This window comes from Lethenteron reissneri, chromosome 30, assembly GCF_015708825.2.
Source record: "Lethenteron reissneri isolate LAM-NWPU_2019-01 chromosome 30, ASM1570882v1, whole genome shotgun sequence".
In the NCBI taxonomy this organism is placed as follows: Eukaryota; Metazoa; Chordata; class Hyperoartia; order Petromyzontiformes; family Petromyzontidae; genus Lethenteron; species Lethenteron reissneri.
Genome location: NC_083808.1, coordinates 2,468,036 through 2,485,144, shown reverse-complemented (window position 1 = coordinate 2,485,144; position 17,109 = coordinate 2,468,036). Strand labels below are relative to the sequence as shown.

Genomic DNA, 17,109 nt, shown 5'->3' with positions numbered 1-17,109 from the left:
GCCTGTCGCCAGTGTCCTCTGTGAGTGTCCTGCCGCCTTGCGCTTCAGTCGTGTCCCCCGTGCTCCCCCGAGTCCCCCAAGTCCCCCATGTCCCCTGAGACCCCGTGTCCCCCATGTCCCCTGAGACCCCGTGTCCCCCGTACTTCCCCGTGCTCCCCAGTGATCCCCCGTGCTTCCAGGGCTTCTCTTGCATTCGAGAAATTATTTGAGGACATAACCCAGAACACACCTGAGAAGCTCAGCAGGGGTGGGTAAGCCTCGATCGTGCTTGCCGTAGCCAACAGCGGGCTCCGCGTGGTGGTCAGAAGAGGACAGTGCAGGGAAATCCGTCCGTGCCCCCTCCCTCCCCCACCTCCCCACCACCCTTTACCAGCCCAGAATCGCCAGGATGGTGAAGTATGGTCAGGCGATCTACACAACCGACATGGCCTGGGGATGGCCTGCATCCAGCAGTGGATTGACAAAGGAGCCGTGAGATGTTTTATTACTTTTGACTAATAACGATTTCTATGATGACAGAAAAAGCACTCATCCCGTGGCTGGGAGGCCCTGAGTGATGGGGGGCCAGTTGGTATCGATCGGGCGCGAAATGGACAGATAAGCTGTGGCGTTGGCCTCGTTTGCGGCGCAAGATTGCTCCCAGTGATGGCTCTGGCAGCTCCTGAAGCCTGGGGAGCCGTGCGGTGGAATCTGGTGTGAGCACACAGACAAAGATCCCCCGTATAGCCTTTAACAGACTGTTGGGGCAAGTGCCGTGAGCGAGTATACGGAGGCAAGCACGGCACACGAGGGGTGCGGCGTGGCACGCCCGGCCACCTCCGACTGCCCAGTGGTGATGTCTACACACCGCAACAGGTACTCATTTAACGTTGAGTAGACCTAGGGAAGGCCCAGGACCGATTACAATATTCGCCACCGATATTGGCCGTGAGCGGGAATCGAACTTGTGTTGCCGGCTCCGCAGCGCTGTGCGTTAGCTAACGCACTTCCGCTCGCCGCGCCTCCCTTTAGCACGGTTGGCTACGTACGGTGCGAAAGAAGTGCAACGTGCATACGACACACAGTAGTGGGCTGACACTGAGCTGACGTTGCAGTGAGCTGACACACCGGCGGAATAGAAAACCAGTGAGCCGACGCAATTGTGCATGCACACACAATTGGTCACACACACACCACACACTGGTCAACTGACAACACCAGTGAGCTCCCACGTCAGTGAGCTGACACGCCGGCGGGCTGACGCGCCAGCGGGCTGACGCACCAGTCCGATGGCACGCCAGCAAGCTGACATATCAGTCGACTCACACCAGGGGAATGACACCTCAGCGTACTGACAGACACCGGCAATCTTACCCAACACCACTAAAAAAAAAACACGCTTACAAACGTCCCCGTCACAAAATAATTGTACCCAGAGGTCTGCAATTTTAGCCGATCCCGTGACGGATTCTCGTTGCCGCTATTTTTATTATTATTATACTCGCGGACCTTGAAGCACGCGAGGGCTGAAACACAATGAACAACCCCTTGCCTGATGTACTGTGTCTAAGCTGCGGTCAGGCGCGCAATAATAACAGGGCCATGAAAATGAAAAACGCATCACCTCCAGTCCAAAGCTAAGCCTTAATTAATGAGCTGCTGGCGGTTCTAAACGAATTGGAGAAAAGGTAAACGCGCCTCTGCACACGCACCTTTGCATCTGACTTGCCCAGCCGTGAATTTTAAATTAAAATCGGAGTGCCGGAAAAGCGCATAGCTCACATTAGACCACACACAAATTGGAATTTACATGCACCGCTGATGTGGAAATTTGTCCCAGAGGGTGGGTGTTGGGGGGGGGGGATTGTTGGGGGGAACACGGCCGCATATATTCCGTGCAGGAAACGTTGAGCAGCTGTCGTCACTGGTGGGCCGTGGGTGGCCGTTGAGTTTGGCTCGCGACTCATTATTTAAGATGACGACTGGGTTTTGGCAGCGCCGAGATGCGTCGTGACTGTGCCTGCGCGCTGCGGCCGACGCCGCTGATGTCGCCGCAACGCCCTCTTGATCTCTACCGCCGCCTGTCCGAGACGGGCACGGCCACCGTCACACCCTTCCGTCACGTCCGTCCGTCACGTCGCCGACGCACCTACACCGCGGCCGACGCGGCCCGAATCGGGAGCGGGCGACATCGGGATCCAGCGACTTCCCGGGCGGACGAAACGAACGGCGCCGACGAACGGAGCGGAAGACACAACGGGGTTAAAGCAATTGGGTCGCCGTGCGTTTGTGCTGAACGCTAATTTACAACACAATGGCGGGATTTTCTTATTTACATTTTTTTTCTCTCCTCTTTCTCAAAGGGGGGAGGGGGGGGGTGGGCGGCGAGGCTTGAGAGATGGAATATTATTGACGGCCCTCTGTGCGCGTGGAATTTTCCACGAGCCTTTTGCAATATTAACGCTGAAAGGATTGGCGGCCGAAGAGGTTTGTTCATTACGATGATGAACGAGGCGCCGGGGCGTTACGGGAGATTGTGGCGCGCGTGGTGGACGAGAGGAGGTGTCAGGGATGCCGCGCGTTCACGTTGTAGGCTCCTCGCCCCCACAGCCACACCCCATGTAAAACCTGTAATGTGAAAATTGGGGGGGTGGGAGGGCGGCTTGGAGGGGTGGGAACTGGGACGGGGGGCGGTTGGGGAAAAAGGCTCCGTCAGAAAATCCATTGCATCATAAATTGCCGTTATCGAATGCGAAAGCAGTAAAAAAATTCATACAGTAGGCGTTGACACGCGCTAGATATATGTACGATCGCACACGGCACTTTGTGCGCATTCAGACGTGCGGTGGCGGTGCAGGGCTTAGCAGTGGTGCACAAGCACAGATGGCAAATATTCAACACGTTTGTCAACAACAACAACGACGCACGAAAGAGGAATCATCCGGGGTGCCTCAGCGGTGAGGGGAGTGGCTCGTAATCGGAAGGTTCCGAGTTTAAGCCCTGATCGCGGGTTGACTCAGCCCATTATCCGTCCAGGGTCGATAAAATATCTACCACTTTGTGGGGAAGTCAATCGTGGGGTTGTCTTTTGGATCGACACGTCCCTGCCATAGGAGTGTAGAATTGGCACCACTTTAAACGGGGGAGATGGGCACAGCCTCGCACCTCCGATGAGCACGGTTGGCTACGTACGGTGCGAAAGAAGCTCAACACACAACTGGGGACCCTTTTATAAATGGTTTCCTTGCCTTGGTATTCTTATTCCAGGCTGATTGGTTCAAAGGTCACGCGATCATTTGTAATCTCGCGTGCACAACCGCACCGCAAGGTAGGCCAATTTACCTGTGGGCCGCCTTAGGCAAACGTAGTCTCTGTGCATGTGTAATTGGTCTCCAGCTGCTAAGATGAGAACACGTGCAACATCTTAAATCTGTTTCCCCGCAGCCTGGAATTGATTCCAAATGGTGGGCCCACGTTTTATAATGGAGGTGTTTGAAAAACAAGCGGCGACCGCATATTATAAACGAGTGCCTCTGGGTTACAAAGTGACGTCCATCGCACAAGAATTCCCTCCGCCTTCATCTCGGGGGAACCGTTAAATGGCAATCTCGATGACAGGTTCGACTCTCGCGTAATAATTCATCGCTGTTGGACACAAATAGCGACCCCGCGATTTGTGCAATATATAAGCGTGCGTCTGCTGTGCGGGCACCACAAAGACATTAAACGCTTTCCTTGGCTCCGCCGTTCTCTTAATTGTGCCGCGGATTTATTACATTGTTTGGGCAGGAACGCGTACGCAACGTGTATTGATTTTTAAGCGCGTGCGCGATGATGATGGTGATGAAAAAAAGAGGGCGTTTAACAGCCAATCGCGTCTTCCGTGGGCCCGGAAGGAGAACGTTAATTACAGAATTCCGACTTCCCTTACAGGAACGAGGTTGTTGTGTTCCTCTGACCGCCCGGGCCCTTAGCTGGCGCCGGCACGGCCGGTGCGCTCACTGTAACGCGTGACGAACGTTTACCACTTTATAATCAATCGAGTGAAATACTCGCCCCGCCCGCTTGTAAATCCCTGCAGGTTGTGAGCGCAGTGGCACGCACGATTGATAACCCGTGCAGTTTGACTTAACTGCTCTTGATTTCTTTTTTAGTTTTGGTGTCATCGTGTGTACATTTTTTTTTTATTATTATTATTATAATTTCCACGTCGAGATGGTGGGACGGTTTGTGTTTCCATCACCGTGTACGTTTGTGGTGGGGCCGGGAATTGTTTTGTTTTATTTCCACATTAAATATTGAAATGCGTATTGTGCTCACTCTGGGTGCAATTTTGAGCGAGTCGACGCCGATGAATATCAACTTTAACGCTCTTGGCACCCGCGATTTACAACTTTAACCGTGCTGTAAAATAACAATTCGGTTAAGTGTGTTCCATTCAGGGCCAGGTGTGAGAACGCTTGTAAGTTTCAATGCTTCTGTTGCAACAGAGAGCTGAACAGCAAGCAAAGGATTTTACGGGAACAAAATAAAAAACACATTAACTCTTCACAAATTAAGTCCAGTGAAATAAGGTTGTACTTGCGTTGGCATCCCATCATTTCACATCGGGTGTCATTGATTCCAGTACAACTGATATCGCTGGGTAATCAACATCTGATTGATAACATCTGCGATGCAGTTTTCCCGTAGTGGTTCGCTCAGTGTGCGGCGAACCCAGCCACACGAGTTCAATTCCTGACCGCGTCTTAACATCATTGGCGAGCGATCTCCGAACCGGGCGTGATAAAATGGTGGTGGCCACCCACCGCCTTCGTGTGTCGTGCCGGCCTTCATTGCTGCTCACCCACAGCTCTACGGGGGGGGGGAATCTTTGTCTTTGTACCGTGAGAAAATTTCCTGTCGTGCTTAGTGCACTGCGCTACGAACACAGCGGCTTGAGAGAAATTCCCAGCCACGGCGAACGTGGGTGGCGATTGTTGAAACCGGCCCTGGGCCTTCACTCGGCGGTGCAATGTGTAAACATCGTCAATGGGGGAAACAAAGGCAGCTGGGCATGGTGCTGGCCACACAGCCGCAAGTATTCCATGCCGGCCCTTAATAGGTGCTCACTATCAGCACTTGCCCAACGGTTCTTGAAGGCTACACTGGGGATGTCTGTGTTTTGTTTACTGTATACAAACTTTTCCTGCCCTTTTTTTAAGTTGGTGTTTTTTTTCTTTTCTCGGCTGAGTGTCACACGGGCTGTGCAATGAGTAAAAGGACGCGAATGTGAAAAGTGACAGGTTCCTTTATCGCGCTCTAATAACTTCCCCGAATTGACGTGTCGAAGCGCACAGGGGTGGGAGTCGCGGTGACATTACTTGGGCGCAGTGATGTCGCGCGTGACCCTCATTTTTATATTCCCGTTGTCATCGACGAAACTTCAAACTCGCATCGCACAGCCCAGGACACGCGGCCAAGGAATATAGCGGCAAGCTGAAGGGGGGGGGGGGGGGGGAAGGCTGTTTAGATTCATTCAGTCGGTCATTGATGCTTGAAAACGATTAATGGGATTCCAGCGCAATTTCACAACGTGCAACAGTGCAATGGATTATCACACGTTTCACCTGAAAGACATTTTAAGTCGTCATAATTATCATCATCGGCCTTGATCAGTCTGCTGCTGGGTGAAGGGCTGCCTAAGCCGCCGCAACCTTTCAACTCGGTGTCATGAATTACTTAATGAATGATTGATTGACTTTGTGCTCCAGTCATTGCCATTGAGCTGTTTTGAACCACGAATGGCAGCAGTGGTGGCAGCATTCAGCATTGCCCTTGCGACGACCCCTGACCTACTGTGACCCCTGACCTTTCACGACCCCTCCTATGACCCCCCCCCCCCCCAGTGGTGAACTCGCGGTCGGCGCGCGTTCTCTTCCTGCTCGTAGTGCCGGGCCACCTCGTCTTCCTCTACACCATCAACTTCATGCAGGGTGGACACACAACGCTCACCGCCATCTTCATCGTCTTCTACCTGATGGCGGCGCTGCTGCAGGTGCGCAGAGCGTGGGGCGATTGTGCGTGTGTGTGTACATGCGTGTGCGTGCGTGTGTGCGCGTGCGTGTGTGCGCGTCCGTGTGTGCGCGTCCGTGTGTGCGAGCATGTGTGTGTGCGAGTGCGAGCATGTGTGTGTGCGAGTGCGAGCATGTGTGTGCGTGTGTGCGTGTGTGTGCGTGTGCGCGTGTGTGTGAGTACGTGTGCGTGAGTACATGCGCTGGACGGGAGTCGATGCCGGTGGCGCGCCGTGGCTCAAGTTCGGGTCGGCCAGTGAGCTCCGCCTCGGGTTTTTGCCGGCGGAGAAATCCACGCAGTTTCCTTCGGTGGGAACAGTTCTGGTCCCAGCCCAGGCAGCACCCAGCAGTGCATTAAACATTGCATCTGCTTGCAATCACCGGCTTGTGATGCCTGCAAATGCAAAACCCGAGGCGGAGCTTACTCCCCGACGGAACTGGGTCCTGGGTACCATGTCCTCTGTGCTTTACAGCTGAATTGTTTATCTTGTTGCTGCGTCAGTGTTGCCGTTAATACTTTGTGCGTCTCAGTGTGAAAGCATTCACGATGCAATACAGTTGAGCATTTCAAAGCATGCGTATACAATGGCGGCTCAGTACACGCCACAAGAGGGGCTCGTTGAAGGGGAGGCGGGAGAAGGAGCAGAGAAAATATAACGGCAGTGCGCGACGCGGCGGAGGAGTTGCCTTTGGTGAGGTGGCCGGGTGGCTCAGAAGTGGGAGCGCTGCGCTGGCACTGATGACGTCCTGGGTTCCAAACCAGGCAGTCGCCTGTGATTAAACCGGGTTGTCAAGCGGCAGTCAGATGGATGTTCTCATCTTGGGAACTGGTGACTGCTCGTCATAAAAAAAAAAACCATCACATTAGATTTGGTTCAGCACTTAATTTGGCAAAATTCCCAGTCTGAGAGTTAACAAAAATCAGTTTGGCATGCGACGAAACATTACTCTCTGTAGCCGGTTAGGGCGTGACATTTCTGCACCTTAGTGTGTGGACCAAAGGTCACGTGGAGGGATCTTGGCGGTAGCTCTGCGATACCCACTTCCGCGTGCCATTCTTCAACTTCGAAACGTCGCACTGCTCTGTGAGCGAAACCGAACGGATACTTCATCTCGTGACGTGACAAAGGATAGCGCAATCGGGATAAACTTGACAAAAAAACTAGAAAGGTAGACATTACATTTTTTTTATCTATTGCCTTTTTCAGTGGCGCCGAGTTCCAAACCCCGCAATCTGCCAGCGCTCGCCTTTGCGGCGGCGTATCTTCTCACGGGGCGCTCTCTCCAGTTTATCATGCGCGGCGAAAGGTCCCCGAAACGGTTGCGCCGCGCCCATTGTCACGAGGTGGATGGCCCTATCTCGATGAGGCGCTCCCTGGGTTCGCGGTGGGATTAATGAATCCCATTACTCGCCTCGCGGTCGGGGGCGTTCGCCGCCCGGGCCGGCTTGTTGCGGAGAGCGGGGGGGCCCTCTGTTCTCACAGCAGCTGCTCCGGCGAATCTCTGCGGGGAGGTTAACAAATCGTGCCGTCTGCTGCAAAGAGCTGCTGCCATAAAGGTCCCCCCGCCCCCCACCCACCCCCAACCCCCGTGACGTTATCGTTTCGCGGGAATCTGACACTCGCCTGCCGGAATCGCGGCTCTCGGAATCCTACAAAGGTCAAATCGACTCGAAGCAAAGTTGTCCCCAATTAATTCGGTTGAGCCCCATAGACCGATTGAGTCGGTCGCCGTGGGATAACAGGAGCGGTTTGATTCGGTTTTTTCCTGCACATTTCGAATCGATGTGTACGTTCGGAGTATTTGGCTGCTGCTACATGTTTCCGCGTGATAAGCCACTTCGTCATGCTATCATTTGTGGCCAGGTCGCTTCTGTAAAGCAGCTGTAATAGCTCGGTGGGCCTCACCTGGTAAATAGTTAGTCGTACATTCTGTAATAGGGTTATTGATATATGCATTTGCTTGCCCCTGTAGCGCGACTACAATCTGTTTTTGGGATGAAAGCTACGACTCTCGTACGCATTGGCAATAATCGATTCTGACACGCGGCGATTTGACGACGCGTGCAACTTGCGAGCGCGAGAATCGACGTGAATTGAAGAGCCCCGGGCCGCCGTCGTTCCACAAGTTGATATGCGCGCCGGCTCCGTTCTCCCAGATGCCGACGTCTCCGCCACAAAGTAGATAATGAAAGTCAATGGGCTCTCACCTGGTTTAATGGAGGACATCAATCAAGCGATGGATCCGTGTGCATTTTTTTTTCTTTCACACGGACCACGAGTGGTTAAATCTCGAAGGTTCTGCCTTGAAAAAGAGGCTTTTAGTCTCGGCGGCCCTCTCACCCGGTTTAAATAAAGGTCGTCTATCTCTATAGCTGTCTTGCGTAATTGAAGGTGGAGGAGTTTGCGATTGGTGAGAGGTATTGGAGTGGCACCCCGAAGGTCGTCGTCAAGGGTGGGGATGTAATATATATGACGAAAGTGAAGATGAAGGACCTCCGAAGCGTTATGATGACGGTGATGATGGGACTGCATAAGAGTGACCTTGAAGAACATCTTCACCGTGTAAACAAGGGAAAAGACCTCGGCAGACGTGGGAAATTATGAGAGGCGGATTTGTCCATTGAGGTCACACCAATTGACTTCCCAACAGCTGCAGAACGTTGCAAAAGGAAGTAAGCGACCGCAGTGTTTCAGGTGCCGTTGACGGTGTCGGGAAACGCCACGACCCCCTTTTATCCGGAGCTTGATTGAAACGTCAAACGGCCCATCCGCCCGAAGCTCCGATCCATTTGTAGTTTAGTTTTAGTTATATAATTTTTTTTTCCCTTTTCCTCGCTTCCAGAATTTCTCACCGTGACACTCATCCGCTCGGAGAGCGAGGCCCGACGCATCCGCAATTACTGTCGTTCCCGTACGCCCGTCGAGGCGTCTCTCTGTCTGTGATCTGTCTCCCACCATCAACTTCTCTCCGGCCTGGGCGCACCTGCCCTCTGGAGAGTAATTTCAAAACAAATTAAAAAGAAAAAAGGGGCTCAGGAAATGTTGATGTGCCCTTGGCCGTCGTTTGATCTTGTGAAAAAAATAAAAGTGAAATTGCAGCACACAGGGCACGGAGCTGCTATCACCCCCCCCCCCTCATCTACACTCCCCCACACGCTATAGCGAGTGTCGTTAAAACTAATAATTATGCATGACGCCTAAGTAGTTTTAATACTCTTAAGGGTACGCGGTGCTTGTGCGCGCGTGTGTGCGTGTGTGTGCGGTAGTGGTTAGCGCTCTGCGCTTTGAACCCGGCGACCCGAGTTCGATTCCTGCTCACGGCCAACACCAGTGACGATTATTTGAACCGGTCCTGGGCATCTTCTAGGTCGACTCAGCCACAAATGAGTACCTGGTGCGATGTGTAAACACCACTGGGGAGACAAAGGCGGTAAGGCGTGCTGGCCTTCATAGGTGCTCGCTAACAGCTCTTGCCCCAACAGTCTGTTAAGGCTACATGGGGGATCTTTGTCTTGCGTGTGCACTTCTAAGGGCGTGCAGTTTGTTGTAACATCTGCATGCGCGCAATGGCTTGCGCTTCTTGCGGGCATGTCCAATCAGCGCACTTGGCGTGCACTTGTAAACACATGTTCTCCGTTTCTGAAGCAGGACCTTGGTCTGAAATGTTGGCACATTGTGTATATTCTGTGGTTCTAAGGCCGGGTTTTTTTAAATTATGAACACTGGTGAAGATATTTCCCTACTTGTGTTCCTACGCCGCAACCAACATTATAATTTATTGTAATTGTGTTTTATAGCCGAGTGTCAATTCGGTACTGGATTAAAGGCGCTCCCCACACTGTCGGCCATTGGGGTCGTCTGACCATGCTTCACCACGCTGGTCAGTGTGGGATGGTGAAGAGGTGAGGGGTTGGAGCCCAGGAACAAGTTTAACAATTCAGATATCACTCGTAACTGACGTAAGAAATGGGTTGGGATTCGAGTTCTTTGTCGCCAGGTCTATAGCAGGGTGCGGTAACCACTGCACCCACTATCACCACCACCTGACCGCACAGCCGGCATGCTAAATACATTTCTCTTCTGTGTCCCTGTCTGCCCTTTCAAGTCAACTCGTGAACGTTCATCACACAGGGAATTTTTTTTCAAGTTACCCTTGGAATTGTTTTTCTTTACAAATTTTACAGACCCCGGAGAAAAGAAAAAGAGCATCACTCGCACAACATCTGTTTTTCTGAATAACCTAAACAGAAATAAGCGCAACAGAAATAAGACTAAATGATGTCAGCTTATGCGCGCAGGCTTTTCTCATGCGCGCGGCTTCTGAAAGTGCCGAGTAAGCGATGGCATTTGCCTGCCTGGTTTATTTTGTATTAGTAGTAATATTATTGTTATTCCCAATGCCCTTACCCCAGACAAGTCCTCCTCCTCCCAGTTTTCCCGGTCAACACCTTGCTTGACGATAAGCGAATCGTCGACGCCGCCACGCTCATTCTCGCGCACCGGCGCAAACAATCCGTCTAACTTATACCTTAATTCCGCAGTGCTGGTCCGACATGATCTCGCCGCGGAAATCAATGCGGCTCCGCGTGCACGCACACGCGAGCGCAGTTAATCCGATTCCGCTCTTCCAGACGTGCGTGCGTGTGCGTGTTTGTCTCCGCGAGCGGTAGTGTAGTGGTTAGCGGTACTGCGCTACGAACCTGGTGACTTGAGTGTGATTCCTACTCAAGATAAACAACAGTGGCAGATGTCCGAACCCATTCTGGGCCTCCTCTAGGTCAACTCAGCCTTAAATTAATGCCCGGTGTGCTGTGTAAACATCATCACTTGGGAGACAAAGGCGGCTAAGTGTGGCGCTAAACACACCACTCCCTCGTTAGGTGCTCGCTACCAGCACTGTGTAGGCTACACGGGGCACCTTTAGCTGTGTATTTATCTCCATGCTCAGATAAAATAAACAGTGCAATGTTGCAGATCTGACCGTCACACATCAGCCCGGACAAAGGCTGCACAAATTAGTGCAGTCTTCGTGCACTGTGTAAATGTCATTCTCGGCAGATGTGCGCAAATCTGACCTTTTCACGCGGTAAATGCGTCCCTTAATCTCGCGCCCACATTCGCCCGCACGTCGACAGCGCGGCGAAAGCATCTCCCCACCGTGAGAGCAGCTTGCGCTTCGGCGTCGTCCCGCGAGGCCTCGCTGTGCACGACGGCGCCGCCCTCGCCCTCTGTCGGGTGCCCGCGTTGTCCGCCCACGGCTCGGTCCCAAAATTTTTTTTACGAGTGACGGTGTGGGGGTCGCGTAATTCTGCTTTTAACATTTGGGCGGCTTAACGCGACCCGTTACGCGTGCGTCCGCCTTCCCCCGGCGCCCACGCGGCTGTGGCGGCGAGCCGGGGGCGGCGGGCGACATCGTCCCAAACTTCAAATGACGGCCACGGAACGGCGTGGCGTTTGGCGCGCCACCGCCGTCCCCCGCAGGTGGTGCTGCTGCTGTACCTGGCCGACTGGATGGTGCACTGGATGTGGCGGCGGGGCCTCGACCCGGACAACTTCTCCATCCCCTACCTCACGGCCGTGGGCGACCTCCTGGGCACGGGGCTGCTGGCGCTCAGCTTCCACCTGCTCTGGCTCATCGGCGACCGTGACACCGACGTGGGGGACTAGACGGCGTTGGGCCGCACGGACGCGGCACCGTTGCGGCTCGACGGGGCGCGGTGTGGCCGCGTGGTGGCGGCGGTGGATACGGGAGAGAGGCCCGCACAGCGCCGATGGCCGTCTGACTGGTTCCCCCGCCCCTATCCAGCCACTGCTGCCACTGGCGAAGAAAACCTTATTGTCCGTAACGTTCAGTGCACTAGCAAAATTGTGTCAATTTACCCAAGCCAGTAATAATGTTGATATTAATGATCATAAAAAGAAAACCAAAAAAAAACCAGGAAGGAAGCAACTCAATGAGAAGCACTTAACGTGAACAGGATTCTTTCCTCCCGTTGTTAATTTTGTAATTTTTTTTAAAGTGACTTTGGAAGATTGGCAAGGATGCTTGATTGCTGCGCCGTGCTGCGCCAGACCCTCTTGCCCCGAGGCGCGTCCGCAAAACCACGGCTCTCAGCTGCCGTCTCGCACGCCTGCTGCCACCACCGATCTCGGATTACGTGGAGTTGCACGTACTCTCTGTTTTATCGCCATCACCGATACCACCGACGTTGTCACCGTGCGTCTCTCGTGGAGCGTTCCCCTCCCCTTCCCCCCCGGCCGACGCTCGCGCTGTGCGTCCGCTCCACTGTGGCGGAGCGCCCTGGCGGTCCGTCGCGCTTCACCACAGCTCCAGGCCGTGGGACTTGCAAGGTCGTCGCGGGTCCCTGCGGAGTTTGGCGACGTGAGCTGAGAGCGGCGCTTTAACTCTCGCAACTCCTCGCGCCCCGGGGACCAAGGACTCTCTCGAGATGGCTCGCGTCTGGACAAGCGACGGCGTGCATCGTTCCGACCGACACGGGTCAGCCCCCGGCCTCGTCGAGGAGTAAAAGTTCTCGGTCTCGCGCGGGTGGCAAGCGCTCGCCTGGGACGCACGGCGCTCTTACCCGCAGCTGGCCCGTGGGACCCGAGCGCTCGCGCGTGGGTGGACTCGTCGCCGGCCTTGACGGCCGCAGCCGGTACGCAGACCAGGGGACGTGTCGGGGACGCGTCCCCATCGGTCGCGTCGAGAAAAATGCAGAAGCAGGCACCGCCGCGCGCGCGGCAAGCACGTGTCACTGGATCGAGCGCGGCGCAGGCTAAAGCGATTATCGGCTAATTCAATTCCATTGAAATGCTGTTTTTAATTAAGCGGCAATGTAATCTGTGCAATTTATAGACTGTCTGCTCGAGAATGATCGTACGCTCGATGGAAATGCAGCGAGTTGCTCACTAAGCAAATTAAAATTTAATTCCGTAGTCGGGGGGGCGGCGCCGCCGCAGGTTCCGATCGCTCGTGGCTGCCGCGGCGGCCGTCGCTCGCGAATTAGCGAGCCCGGGCGCTGGTGCGCGGTAGCAGGAGCCTGCTATCTATCGCCGCGCTCCCGACGGCGCGTCCAAAGTTTCCGCTTCGTTCGTTGCACCTCGTTTCAACGGCCGACCCGGTCCCGAGTCAAACCCCGTTACGTTTTTGTGTGGTTTCCGGTTGCGGTTTTGAAGCGCACGGAGGCAGCCGGCGTGGGCTAGCGCTCGAGATCCCTCCGTCAGTATCGTCGCGTTCGCCCGTCATGTGCACAACGCACGCGTTCGGCGGGCCGTGAGCAAATTCATCATTGTCCCAATGATCTCAGCGAATCGTTGTCGAGAAACACGCACGCAGATGTGTGCAAGCAGCATTATGGATCGTCCTTATCGAGGGCCCCGGCGGGGGTAGGGGAGGGGGGCATGGACTGCAAATAGTGCCGGCGTCGTGCGCCGCTCTGAGTTGTGAGGAGAGGGACACGAACGCCCGCAGTGCGGCGCGTCCGCCCCGCCAAGCGGGCAAACGGAAACGCCGCCCCCTCTTCGGCACGCGCCGTCGTCCCTCCTCACCGTCGCACGCACGTGACCCAGTGGTGACCCAGTGGTGACCCAGTGGTGACCCAGCGGTGACCCAGCGGTGACCCGGCGTCACTGATGACCCCAAGCCCCCCCCCCCACTGCCCCCCTCGCCCCGTGCCAGGCTCCACGGAGCGGCCCTCAGAGTTGAGGCGCGCACGGCACGGCACCGTGCCCTACAAACTCCGGCTACCGTTAGACCCAGTGAGTGTGAGAGAGCACCGGGCCTCGGCAAAGGCCTCCCACGAATCTCGTTGGTTGTAATTTTTTTGTTTAAGTCTCCTTTAGATATTCCTCCATCTGTGATCGTTGTCACGTGACTCTGAAGTCGAAGCCTTAAAATCGCCGACCTTTTCCGCCCGTGGCATTGGTCCGCCGTCACAGCGTGTCCGGGTGGGAGCACGCCAGAGCGTCCGCTCACCGCTCGCACGCGGCCGTGAGGTTACAGCGGTCGTGCGCTGCGCAAACGCGGAGGAAGATTTTCTTTTTTTATCAAACCCAACCGAGGAAGCTGGAATGTGTCCAAGCAAACAGCTCTGAGCACTCGGGTGATCATGACATGGCGTGCTGAGAGGGGGCCCTTTTAGTTAGATGAGTCATTAAGCAAGCCGTGTGCCTTCCTGGCTCATTAAAGTCAGCCGCTGTGCAATTACATGCGACGCTATGCATGCACTTCTGTGGTAACGTTCGCTCGCTCGCTCCTCTCTAACACTCTGTCTCGCTCTCTCTCGCTCGCTCTCTCGCTCGCTCGCTCTCTCGCTCTCGCTCTCTCGCAGCCCAAGGACAAAGCTAGACGGTAATTGTTACTGAAGAGACTGAAGGCCAGCAAGATTGAAATTGTTCTCGTATTCATGACGATAAGACTTTCATATTTTTTTTTTGGACGAGCTTGTGAAATCTATTAAGTATTTTATCATGGACGGTCATCGGTAACTAAGTGAGTCGATGAAGAATTTAGTTCCGCCTTTTACTCGACAAGTTTTTACACGATTGTGGATGATTTAAATTTCACGAAGGGTGTCCCCACCTAGTGGTGCAAGTCCGTGATGAAGATATGGACACCTTTTAAGAGTTTTAACAAATGTACGTTTTTGTTTGTTTAAAAAAAAAAGTACATTTTGAATCTTGGAGAAGGATGATCGCAAATCACATTGTCATCGTTTACAACGAGAATCATTACGGTGAGAAAGAGAAACGGCGCGGCCGTTTTTGAGGTCGCACCGCGCGTTGTTTAAGAACGATGTCCGAAGTTTCGGCACGACCCGGTAACACGCGGGAGAACTGCACGTCAGTACAACCGCCACGTACAGAGTAGTACACTATATATATTTATTTTTTATGTGCCACTCCCAGTATTTCATCCCAATTGAAAAAATATTTTTAAGGACATGGTTCAGTAAGTTTCCCCGCGGGCATTTCTAGGAATACATTAGCTGGTGGCTTCCCCCCCTCTTCCCCCCATGCTCACATTTATTATTTATGAAGCGTCATCACCATACATCTGAATCCCTTAATTAAAACACCCCCGCGCCATGAAGGGGCGGTGTGCAGACACACACGAGAGCCTCTTCAAGTTGCCTCTGCCAGCCCGACGTGTGGGACTAGCAATCCTGCGCGGTTACAGATCGCTCCGTTCCCCATCTAGGTCAGAGCCACGCTCACGACAGAGAGAGGGAGAGGCTCCGTCCGCCAAATTGCCCGCGGCCTATCGCTGCGCTGCCACCCGCCCGCCCGCCCGCTCGTTTTAGTAATTTTAGTTTTTTGCCAAACTGGAGCCTGCAGGCCCTCGTCTCCGTGACGGGGCTTCCTTTGATCTTGTCGGCTGCGAACGTCGTCTGCGAACGTTTGCCAAAGCTGCGCTTAATCCGGTGCGCGCGTCGCATTTCACGAACTCTGATGACGCGCAGCTGCGGGTCGAGGTTTAACCCCGGGGCCTCGCCCCACACGGCCGTGCCTCGCTCCCTCGCCGCTCCGCCCGAGAGATGTGCAGCGGTACCAAGGTCGCGTGAATTGAGCTGTTACCGCCGAAGCTGCGTCTCCTGCCCCCCCCCCCTCACCCTCGTCTTGACCCCACCACAACCACCACCACCACCCACTTGCGCCCCCACCCTTAGTGGCATCTGCATCCCCGGGCAGCCCAGCGGCCACCACGCCAAGCTAAGTGGGGCCCTGTCGGTCGTCATCTCGAGTGTTGCTGGGAGCAATGTGCTGGCCAGCGCTCGGAGACTACCACAGCGGCTCCCCAACCAGACCACGTAACCCTCCAACCAGACCAGGGACTACCCAACCGACAGCGTTGTCTTGAACAAGCGGTGGGGTTTTAACTGCGTTTGTGCCCCTTCAAAGAGCAGGGCCAATCTCACAGCCTTGCAACAAATTCCACATGCGGGCAGATACCTGGCCAGCGAACGTGTGTGTGTGTCGGTTCATAGGTGCTCGCTAACAGCACTTGCCCCTACAGTTTGTTAAAGCTATATGGGGGATCTTTGTCTGTTGCCGTTGTGGTTCTTGTAAAACAAAAAAAGTACCTTGGTTGTGGAAACCCCCCATTGATTAATACGAGGTTGATTTTTGAGATCTCTTCCCATTCAAAAAGAGGGCCCTGTTTCACACGTGGCGTTGTTATTGTTTCGATTTAAAGCTTGTTATTGTTGTCAGTGCTCTCATCGTGAAAACTACTGGGCCAATGATACCTGTGCTACTTTTTGTACATAGTGGCTGGGAGCGTCGATTTTTTTTCCTTCTTCCTAAAAGTGGCCGTTTGGTAAAAAAAATAATTGTAGCACTTTCTAAAAAAATAGCGTTTGGGAAAAAGCGTAAGTTTTAATTTAACGCCAAACATAGAACAAATATATATTTTATTTTTTAAAGCATCGCCCAGTGAGCAGTGGGTTTGGAATAAGGCTGCTCTCCTCCGTTAGGTTTTCTTACAAAAACAAAAATAATAGCCAGCACATGTTCGGTTACGTTTTTGTTTGTACATTATATATTCTTACACGGGCACACACAAAAAGCACATTCACACATACACACAATGTATACATTGTAAAATACATTACAGCTATGGTGTTGTACGCACAAACACACGTTGTTTTATACCCAGTAAACCCACAATACAGACGTACAGTCAAGTACATTGTGCTCACCCGCTCACCTCCACCTGCTCACCCCCACACGCTCACCCTCACCCGCTCACCCGCTTACCCCCACACGCTTACCCCCACCCGTTCACCCCCACACGCTCACCCTCACCCGCTCACCCTCACCCGCTCACCCGCTTACCCCCACACGCTCACCCCCACCCGCTCACCCCCACCTGCTCACCTTCACCCGCTCACCCGCTTGCCCCCACCCGCTCACCCGCTTACCCCCACCCGCTTGCCCTCACCACTCACCCCCACCCGCTCACCCCCACCCGCTCACCCCCACCCGCTCACCCCCACCCGCTCACCCCCACCTGCTCACCTTCACCCGCTCACCCCCACCTGCTCACCCCCACCCGCTCACCTTCACCCGCTCAC

General features: G+C 54.1%; 1 protein-coding gene across 4 annotated transcripts in view; it reads left to right on the top strand.

Moving 5' to 3' along the window:
* Positions 1-17,109, top strand: part of LOC133349395 (solute carrier family 41 member 1-like) — a 61,153-nt gene extending 44,044 nt beyond the window's left edge. For 3 of the 4 annotated variants that reach the window (XM_061562784.1, XM_061562786.1, XM_061562785.1), the window contains exons 11-12: positions 5,868-6,016; positions 11,516-17,108. In XM_061562784.1, coding sequence (XP_061418768.1) covers positions 5,868-6,016; positions 11,516-11,701 — 335 coding nt within the window. In that variant the 3' untranslated portion in view covers positions 11,702-17,108. Of the gene's footprint in view, positions 1-5,867; positions 6,017-11,515 lie in introns of all 4 variants that reach the window. The other variant, XM_061562787.1, reaches the window with a different exon arrangement.